We start from the raw sequence: 11307 nt of genomic DNA, 5'->3' as shown, positions 1-11307 counted from the left end.
CGGCAAAGAACAAGCATCTCTGACCTTCTCCAGTTCCTCCCAAAAGAGAGCCTTTTCCACTCGAAGAACCGCACCATAAACTCCGAAGAACAACCACATCGAATTATCTACCTCCTTTTTCAAAGCAATCAACAGAGAATACCTTCCTATCCATTCCTCCTACTTTTTCCAAACGTTCTCATTCCAAGCTACAAGAATACCACCTGAGGCACCATTAGATCCTACAAAGGAAAACTCCCACTCAGTCCGAATCCCCAACCCTCTAAGATCTCCCCTATTCACTGACTCCATTTTGGTTTCTTGCAAGCAGATGAGATCCGGCTTAATCTTCTTAACCAGCTCCTTAACTTGAATTCTTTTGTCCTGATGGTTCAGGCCATTGACATTCCAAGATACAATCTTCATTATAAATCTAACTTGGCAGACGGCTTCCCCTTCCTCCCGCTAGGTTTTCTTTTTTGCATATCACTAGAAACCCCGTCCCCTACCAAATCATTACCAAAGTTAATGTCCATCCTCAGCTTCTGAAATTCCCTGATCTTCCTCCTTGAAGACTCGATAGGACCCTTATGCAAAGACTCTTGTTCCTTTGAATCCCTTAACTCAGCGCTTTTAATGTCAGATATGAAATCCTCCTCCGACCCAGCATAAACCAATCCCAGATTCTTGCTAACTCCCAGAATATGAGACACCAAACCATCAATGTCCTCCATATTAACGACCTCCCCGACTTCATCCCCAGATAACCCTTCCACCGTCTCCGAACGAGCCTTCAAAGGCTTTATTTGAAAATCTTATGAAACACTATCTGATTCCGCATCCAGTTTTTCTGGGCTACTTGCTACTTTACCCCCAAAAACCACCACAAGTGAAGAATCGCCAATAGTATCCCCAATTGGAACTTTGACTTTCTCCAGAAAGGGCTTCAGAGGCTGCTTTGGAGAAACAGGCATGACACCGTCTGTATTCTTTTCCATATTTGCAGATAAAATTATTCCTTTGTCGCGAGAAGATCTTTTCTTTCTACAGTAACTTAGCCCCGCCTTTGGCTTAGGACAGCCCTCGATCCTTCTTAGCTCCCTAGCCTCAGATGGATAATTATAACGAACCATAATTCCTTTAAAATTATTTACCATTTCCAAAAGACAAACCTGCTCCACTGATTTGTCTAAAAAAATACTTCTGAGATTCAAAGAGACCACCCCTACTTGCTTAAAAACCCAAGGATCGATACATTCTCTTATCACCACAGCCCTGGACGCCGAGCACACACTAAAACGGAAAAATTCCAGGGACTCCGAGGCACCCTCAATGAGCAGAACATCATCCCTCTGTAGTCTATCCACCTGCACAGAGATATCCTCCTTTGAAACTGATTCAAAATCTAGATGCCTAACCACATCCGCCAGTTTTTCAGAAAGATCTTCAAGCTCCGTGCTACAACAGTGGGATAATGTCTTTGATCTTAAAGACTTTACCTCATACGAGAACGAAAGACAAGCAACAAGGAAAAGGGCATTCCATTCCACTCGTAAAGAGTAATAGATTAGACAGGAATGGAATTGAGATCCCGATACTCGAGTAACCCTCAGGGGATTCCAAAGCACCCCATACGCCACACCGACCCACAGGCCCAAAAATAGATGGAGAGAGTCCACCCCTAACCCTCTCCGGAAGATGGGCCACCTCCCTTCGTCCGGAAACCACTGAGGGCGATTGGGAGCCCACCATCCCAGGCCCACCACCACCAAGCTCCTGATCCACTTCCCGAAAAGGATTAAGGATTTCTTCAATAGAGCCCACCTCCCGCAGCCCATTCGGACTTATACTTAGATCCATCTCCCGATGAAATTTTAAAAAGTCCTCTGAAGAAGATCTTGGAGAAAGCGCCTCATAAATATCCATATAGCTGTTAATATGGCAAGTGGGGTCCACTAGATCTGATTAGACAGGCCTAAAGTCACACACACTCCGCCATCTGTACTCTATGGGAGACAGGCTATTTTGAAATTCAAAATTTCCGCCAGATGTTAGAGGGCTATCCTGCGCCCCATGCAGCGCAGGATAGCATTCAATGCTAACGTAAACTTCTTCTTCCACTCTGGGAACCTCTGGAACCTGAGAATCATCATCATTCAAAAACCCCTCCTCCGACTCACCACCCAGACCCTCACTACTATGACCTCCTTCCGAAGCTCCCACCTCAAAAAAAAACATCATCGTCCAAACCCTTGCCCGACAAACTGTCCTCATCTACAACCACATTCCCCACCTCCTCCACCATCCTTACGCTCACCCACCTAACTGCACCATCCAGAGAAACTTGGATAGGTACTTCCTTATTTATCACCCCAACTGTAGAAATAAGCACTTTTGCAAGAGAGTACCCTCCCCAGCTTGGCACGACTGGTCCAACTCCACCACTCTTCCAACTTTCTCCCCAATTCTACTAAAATTTTCCTCACACCAAGCCTGAGGTGGCACAGCTTCAACACTCCACCAGTGTGCACTCCCTTCCGGACTAAATTTTTCTCCCCAAAGTAAAAGTTCAAGAAAAGGAGAATTAATTGCCTCTGTCCAGACATTAATTAGATTTGTCTGTCAGCTCCTATCTGGGCAGATACAATTTCCCTCTGTAATAATGATTAAACATACAATACTACTACACATGAAAACTTTAATAAATGGCCCCATATAGATTCCATTCTTAAGAAAGTAAATATTTTGCAACTAATTCAATTACAGCTATGGCTTCAATTGAGAATTTCCCAACCTAATATTGGAAAACTTAACCCCTCAATCGAAAAAAAAAATCAAAAAATATAGAGGAGGAAAAGAAAACAAACCGGAAAAGACGAGCAAATCTCGGCCATGGCGATCCCAACGAACCAGGTGAAGAACGATACCACCACCCATCCCCATACCAGAGGCGCGGGTCCTGCGTAGAGCAAGCTAGAGCCATAGAGAGGAGTTATTCCAGTGAAAAGCGTCACAGTCGAGACCGAAATCGCAAGTGTCTTGAAGAGAGTCTACAAAAACCCCATATCGAAAAAACCCAATTCAATTCAGTTCAATTGGAAAGAATGATGCACATAAAACCAACCCAGGTAATCTCCATTGAAAATAAAGAAAACCCAGAAACCAAAAAAATCCAATTCAATTCAGTTCAGTTCAATAAAGGAGAGGATGGAGTAAAGAAAACCAACCCAATTAATTTCCAATGAAGAGAAAGAAAACCCAGAGCACAATGAAAAGTAAAAGAGAAACAATATGAGGATTTACCATCTCTCTTCTAAGCTCTTTCTTGTATCCCAGCTCGTTCAAACGCTTCTCTCCTGAATCCATTTTGAGACAGAGAGAGATCCCAAGGAAAACAGAGATCTAGGGGACATGAGAAGAGGATGGTGTTGGAATTTTAGGGGACATGAGAACGAAGAAGAAGACAAGAGGAGAGAGAGAGAGAGAGAGAGAGAGAGAGAGAGAGAGAGATGGCGTGGGGAGCAAGGCCAGAGAGACAGGGGAAATGTGACGGTGAGAAAGAGCTCTGTTGAGAAAGAAGAAGAGAGAGCGAGAGAGAGAGAGAGAGATGGCGTGGGGAGCAAGGCCAGAGAGACGGTGAGAAAGAGCTCTGTTCTAGGGTATTCCTTCTGTACACAGAAATACAGTGTATATCTTTCTCTTTAAAATGAGGTATACACAGAAGCTGCATGTATAGGGGGTAAGATTGAAATTATATGAGTTGAATGGGTGCATTTGTTCAAAAAAATCAAAAAAAGTGACGTGTAAATCTCACGTGATTTTCAAAAAAATGGAAAAAACTCTCCTCATTTCATCCCAGCTTATTGTATTAGTATCCCAGCTCGTTCGAACGCTTCTCTCCTGAATCCATTTTGAGAGAGAGAGAGAGAGAGATCCCAAGGAAAACAGAGATCTAGGGGACATGAGAAGAGGATGGTGTTGGAATTTTAGAGGACATGAGAAAGAAGAAGAAGACATGAGGAGAGAGAGAGAGAGAGAGAGATGGCGTGGGGAGCAAGGCCAGAGAGACAGGGGAAATGTGACGGTGAGAAAGAGCTCTGTTGAGAAAGAAGAAGAGAGAGCGAGAGAGAGCGAGAGAGAGAGATGGCGTAGGGAGCAAGGCCAGAGAGACAGGGAGCAAGGCCAGAGAGACGGTGAGAAAGAGCTCTGTTCTAGGGTATTCCTTCTGTACACAGAAATACAGTGTATATCTTTCTCTTTAAAATGAGGTATACACAGAAGCTGCATGTATAGGGGGTAAGATTGAAATTATATGAGTTGAATGGGTGCATTTGTTCAAAAAAGTCAAAAAATGTGACGTGTAAATCTCACGTGATTTTCAAAAAAATGGAAAAAACTCTCCTCATTTCATCCCAGCTTATCGTATTAGATATTAGATACTAGTAGGACCAACCGTGCAATACAAGGGATTTATATCCAAAAGAAAATGTGAGAAATTGAAAGTTCACAAGTTTTCATTTAGTGTTAAGTATGTAAGGGTATAATTATAATCATTTTATAAAATATATTTAAAAATTGTATTAAAAAACTGTATGATAATTATAATTTTATTAAAGTTAAATTAACGAAAAATGGATTCTTTTTTTTTTTTTTTGAGTAAAATGGATTCTTTACATGGCCATTGATCCACCTAACCCAGAGAAATATAATTTCAAAGCACAAGCTCCTCTTATTCCAGAAAGATAGCCATGATTCCCCACAACCAATGAAGGGCTTACATGAATCAGAGAAGGTAAATGGAAGAGGGAAATATCCCATTCTCGTTCTTTCTCTATTTGAATTGGAAATGTATTTAACATGAAATGGAGATCATAATTCCACCCTCTTTCATAGAAGGGAAGACCAAAGGAATGTAGCAGATATCACTTTCTCAAAAAAATGATTTGGTGGCTACTTGAAAAATGAAAATTTATATCATCTCCAAAAACTAAATCTTCAATTTCACTGAATAGAAAATAAACAAAATGGTTGTTCTCCTTCTAATCAAAGAGTAAGCTATTCTCGACAACATTCAATAGAAAATACTGCTGTTAATGAAAAAAATAAGGAAAAAAGAAAGTGACGAAAGAAAATAGAGAAGTTCCAACAACCTTATGGAAATGGGAAATGACTCTTCTATTTAGCGAAAATGGCTGCTTTCCTTCTACAATTTCGGCGATAAATTAGCTCTGCTCTAAAATCCTTCTTTCCTCCAATTTTGGGCATCGGATTAAAGACATTCATAGCAGTGTCAAAAAAAATAAAAAAAATTGCTTGCCGGATTGTGTGAGCCTTTGTACATTATTTGCAAAATTGTTTGCCGGATTTGGGCAAGAGAATGAAACGGGGGGATGGGAAGAAGATAGCAGGGTAAGATGGGGAAAATAAAGGAGAGTGCGATGGGAAGGGCTGGCGAATATTGCTCTTCGTTTGCCGTTGGATCTGGTTGGGGAGGTGGCGATAGGAAGACGTTCCAAAGACAGAGGTTGGTGGAGAGGGCTTGAAAGCTTCATCAAGCTCAAGGAGACCCTTAATCATCCCCAGAGAAATGAAAGCTATACAGGACGGATGAGAGAGATGGAGAGAGGTGCTTGGATATGAATATGTGTTCATTTTTCAAATTAAATGGGCGAGAAAAACTAAAACAAAATTATGTCATGCATAGCGGAAATAAAGTGCATTAGTGGAAACGTCCGTTACAATTGGAAACGTTTGAGTGTGGAATTGGTAAGGGCTAAGGTTTTTAATAAACGCCACTAAATTCTGGAATCGGGATACACGAATCACAATTCATAAGTTTTTGAAATAAGAGTAAGGGCGCGTTTGGAATAAATTGCCAAAATTTCCTTTCAATTTCTAACATGCAACCTAGGAAATTCTGATGCCACGTTGGAAATAGGGTGCCAAGTAGATTCGAGAGAGGAAGGGGAGGGCTGCCACATCAGCAGTGAACAGTAAACCCCCCTTCCTCTTTATTATATATATATGAGGAAAGTGTTGGTGAGCTTAAGCGCCCAATCACATTGGGGCCTACTTTGTTAGGATGATCAAAAGCATTCATTTGAAAGGCCCTTACATAGATGGGGTGTGTACCAAAAATCAGTTCCATAGGATCATCCTAACCCATCCATTTGTGGAGGTCAAAATGGACAGACATTATTTGTCCACAAATCTGCCCATTTTTTTCCTCCACAAATGGAGGGGTTAGGATGATCCTATAGAGCTGATTTTTGGTACACACCCTATCTATGATAGGGCCTTGCAAATAAATGGTTTGGATCACCACAGAAAATGTGGGACCCATGAGATTGGGGCGCTTAAGCTCACCAACACTTTCCTCTCTCTCTCTCTATATATATATATATATATATATATATATATATATATATGAGAAAAGTGTCACATACGTGTAGCTAACTTAGCTACACCAACGGCTTAAAATACAGTGGGCCCCACATTGTTTGGGTGATGCAAACCATTCATTTGATGGGCTCTCACATAGATAGAGTGTGCCCAAAAAGTCAGCTCCTTAGGATCATCCCAACCCTACGATTTGTGGAGGCAAAATTGAACGTGTAAAAACCTTCACAAATCTATCAATTTTTGCCTTCACAGTTTGAAGGGCTGGAATGATCCTATGGAGCTAATTTTTTGGGCACACCCTATCAATGTGAGGGCTTATCAAATGAATGGTTTGGATCACCCAAATAATGTGGGCCCACTGTATTTTAAGTCGTCGGTGTAGTTAAGTTAGCTACACGTATGTGTAGCTTCACTTAACTCTCTCTCTCTCTCTCTCTCTCTCTCTCTCTCTCTATATATATATATATATATATATATATATATATATGAGGAAAGTGAAGCTACACCGCCGGCTTAAAATACAATGGGCCCACATTGTTTTGGTGATCCAAACCATTCATTTGATTGGCCCTCACATAGATAGGGTGTCCACCAAAAATCAGCTCCATAGGATCATCTCAACCCTTCAAACTGTGGAGGCAAAAATGGACAAATTTGTGAAGGTTTTTACACGTTCATTTTTGCCTTCACGAATCGTAGAGTTGGGATGATCCTATGGAGCTGATTTTTGGTGGACACCCTATCTATGTGAGGGCCAATCAAATGAATTCTTTGGATCACCAAAACAATGTGGGCCCATTGTATTTTAAGCCGGCGGTGTAGCTAAGTTAGCTACACCGGCGGTGTAGCTTCACTTTCCTCTCTCTCTCTCTCTCTCTCTCTCTCTCTCTCTCTCTCTCTCTATATATATATATATATATATATATATATATATATATATATATGAGCATGCATTTACCGCGCTCGAGCGCAGAAAAAGGGTGACGCCACATTTTGGGTGGGATCCGAAGCATTCATTTGATGGGCCCTTTCATGGGTAGTGTGGCCACCAAAAATCAACTCCATTGAATCACCTTAGGGTGTCCATTTGTGGGGCAAAAAATGGACAGATTTGGGACAAACAGTATCTCTCCATTTTTTGCCTCACAAATGGACACCCTAAGGTGATCTAATGGAGCTGATTTTTGGTAGGCCCCCCCCTCCATGATGAATGCCTAGGATCCCCCCCCCCCCCCCCCCGCCATGTTTCGGTGCTTGAGCGTAGCAACCCTTCTCTCTCTCTATATATATACACACACACTAGTAAGCAACCTTGTGCCATGCACAGGGCTTGGCATATGATTTGAGAAAAAAAAAATTCATGGCATATGATTTCAGAAGGTGGTGTTCATTTATTTGTGGAATGTATCTAGTTATGATGTGAAATAAAAATTGCTCTATGCGTGTTGATTCAACTCCTGGAATAAATCCTCCCCCTAAAAATGAGAAAAAGACACTACAACAAAAATGGTTTTTAGCAGCGGGCAAGACCGCTGCTCAAAGCAAGCTTAACCGCTACCATTACTTTTAGTAGCGGTTATCTAACTGCTACTAAATATCGCGTCGCTATATGTTATGGCAGCGTTTCTCACCGCTGCTACATAGACCGCTTCTGTATGAAACTATTTAGCAGCGGTTATGACCGCTACTGTTTTCAAGTCTGAGGAGACCAGGTTCGCCAATATAGCAGCGGTCTAGACCGCTGCTAAAGTTGTTACTTACACTAGCGGTCTTAACCGCTGTTATATATCTAACTATGGAGTGTGTTTAGTAGTATACAACAGCAGTTTGGACCGCTGCTAAATTTGTTACTTCCACTAGCGGTCTAATTAGAAGCGGTCTTAACAGTTGCTACATATCTAACCTTGGAGTGTGTTTAGTAGCATATAGCAGCGGTCGTAACCGCTGCTAAAGTTGTTAATTCCGCTAGCGGTCTTTTTAGAAGCGGTCTTAACGGCGGCTAAATATCTAACTATGGAGTGTGTTTTGTAGCATATAGCAGCGGTTGTTACCGCAGCTAAATATCTAACCAGTGTGTTTAGTAGCCTATAGCAGCGGTCATGACCGCCGCTACAAGTTACAGTTTTTTTTTTTTTAATTTAATTTTGCAGCAGATCCCAAAACACGGGAATTACAAATTTGTTTGATACATAACCTGTTTTACAATTAGAACCTGTTATATACACATCACATTTATAAAAACCAAAAACTATATTATTTCAATCGATTAATGTTCACATGAACATTAAAAAAAAATTGTGTTTACATCACTGGACTTTTCGCCTTCATACATTCTTGTTGATTACATTATCTGTGTCCACCTCTGATATTATTTCCTTAATACTACCTTCATCACCCATTCCATACTTCTTCATTGCATGTTCCAATTCGTCTCTGGTAATAAACCTGGTAAGGTCATTGACAAGAGAAAGTCATATATGTTACTTCTGTGAGAATTACCTATGCCTCCAACTGAAAACCTTTGAAAGAGCCAAAGATCATATGGAGGCGACCAAAGATAGTAGATTAAACAAACTCACCCACTACTATCTTTATCAAAATGCTGAAAGGCATTGTACAAATGCTCGTCTCTTTCTAATTTGTGTCTATGCATTGTAGCAGTGATGAATTCCATGTAATCGATTGCCCCACTTCCATCCACATCAGCCTGAAAAAAGAGCAAATATCAACCCTCTTTCACAACCTTGTATGAGGTCAAATTGCATAATGACAGAAACAAAGAAATTTGCCCTTATGGTCTTTTATCTTACAGCATCCATGAGCTGCTTGACTTCAGTCTCTGAAAGCCGTGACCCAAGTCGAGCCAATCCGGACTTAAGCTCTTCATAGGTGATTGTACCACTATTGTCGGTGTCCATATTTGCAAACATAGCTTTCAGACCTTTGATCTCTTCTTCAGAAAGGTTTTCCGCGATAACCTGGAGAGGTTTCAAAACTCATAAGGATTATAACATGTAAATGAAAATCAGAATATTAAGAGCCACTTACTAACATACCATCAGTGCAAGCTTCTTCAATTTGTTCATGGCCCTGAATTGCTTCATCCTCGAAAGAACTGCACTGTCTATCGGTTTGTCAGATGCTTCGCCACCTTCTTTAAGCCATGGGTGCTCTGGATCATTAGCCATACCAAAACCAATGTATTAACTCAGTAAGAAGAATGGGTATAATTGTCAATCACTGTTAAAATGAAAAAGTACATACCAAGAACTTGACCAGAAGAAATACGTTTCTTTGGATCCTTTGTCAGCATCCTCTTAACCAGGTCTTTTGCACTGTTTGATATCCAATGGCCAAGGGTACCCCCTTGTAAGATGGCGTCAAATATTCCCTTTTCAGTTTCTGTAAGGAGAACATATTCATTTATGAACAACGTAAACCACTTATTTACAATGAACGGTAATTTACTAAAGCATTTCCATTGGTATGCGCTAGTTCAACTTCATTAGGAGTAAATCAAGTTTAATTGTCATCCTCACCAGCCCAGAAAGGAGGTACACCGCTAAGAAGAATATACAAAATAACGCCTGCACTCCATATATCAATTTCCTTTCCATAACTATGTCTGAGTACCTCTGGGGCAACATAATAAGCACTACCTACTATATCCCTGTACATTTTTCCTGGAATTTCATAAAAGATGAGTAAATATAAAATTTTATGAAAAGGTTATAATAACATAAAAATATACACAGCAAAACAGTCAACTTATGGCTGGTATCCATATTTAACATGGTGTAGATGGTACTGATTCAAGAAATCTAAAGTTCGCTAATAATACCCGACATGATCTTGTCAATCACTTCTGTCAGAGACAATTTCGTATATTTAATGAAGGATCGAGGATTGGCAATGAAGCTTGAGTTACCTTGAAATCAATTATGTATATTTGATAGGAAGTCCAATCCAATTCACTATAATACAAAAATGTTATTAGGTCCATAATTAAAGGCTGCATCAGCGAAAAAATTAGGTAACCTGATAAAGAAGTGTATACATGACTTGAATAGAAGGAATTATTAACTGCTGACATCGTTGGTTCAAAGAACATTTGTGTGGTCACTATAGTTCGTGGATGCATCTAATTGTCAAAGAATTGATGGAGCAAATGCAAAGACCGCTTCTAAGAGTTTGACTGTTGGGATCGAGTGATTAAAAAGTGGCACTTAATAGAATTAGTGCATTGGACAGAGAAGCACAGGTGAAGCGTGACATCCCCCCCCCCCTCCTCTCTCTTCTCTCTCTCTCTCTCTCTCTCTCTCTCTCTCTCTCTCTCTCTCTCTCTCTCTCTCTCTCTCACACACACACACACACACACACCTTCTACTTAAATTCGAAATAACAACTAACCAAGCAGCTTTTTTTAGTTAGTTCTTGCAAGAGTAAAAGATGTGGGTGAAGAGTTTTATTCCAGTACCAGGATTCATGGTCTAGGAATTGAATCAGACCATGAAGGTCATAAGGTTGTTACTATGTGACTTTTGCCAGCGATTTCAGTCATTGCACTTGAGTATTTTTTATGAAATCGAGATATGAATTGTATTTTGTTTTTACAATTTCTAAAAGATGATTGTATTCAGTTTGACATGTTTGTCCTGATAATGGGGGCAAGTACATGTATGGGGGGGAAAGGCATCATATCTCACTGAGCAAAGAACCCTAAACAAAATGGTGTGGAGTGAAAGAACAAGCATCTTATTGAAGTTGCCCACGTCTTATGTTTTCCATGGGGGTACCAAAAACATCTTGTTTCGAACAGTTTGATAGCCTTGTACCTTAGAAATCATATGCCCTTGAGAGTTCTCAGTTTCAAGTCCCCTACTCACTCCTTCGTCCTAATCGTTTGTTATTATTCGTTCCACCTAA

General features: G+C 40.5%; 1 protein-coding gene across 1 annotated transcript; it reads right to left on the bottom strand.

Moving 5' to 3' along the window:
* Positions 1-2203: 2203 nt before the first annotated feature.
* Positions 2204-10089, bottom strand: LOC143850546 (calcium-dependent protein kinase 21-like; the record flags this gene model as incomplete). The annotated part of the gene is made up of 10 exons (XM_077359787.1): positions 2204-2304; positions 2388-2521; positions 2890-3029; positions 8576-8593; positions 8712-8826; positions 8961-9088; positions 9192-9359; positions 9438-9553; positions 9646-9783; positions 9921-10089. Coding segments are annotated over 10 exons (1227 nt in total), but the record flags the coding sequence as incomplete, so codon positions are not given.
* Positions 10090-11307: the final 1218 nt, after the last annotated feature.

This window comes from Tasmannia lanceolata, unplaced genomic scaffold, assembly GCF_043159265.1.
Source record: "Tasmannia lanceolata isolate RefF3 unplaced genomic scaffold, GAP_Taslan_0.1 ptg000018l, whole genome shotgun sequence".
Taxonomy (NCBI): Eukaryota; Viridiplantae; Streptophyta; class Magnoliopsida; order Canellales; family Winteraceae; genus Tasmannia; species Tasmannia lanceolata.
This window is presented reverse-complemented; position numbering and strand designations above follow the sequence as displayed.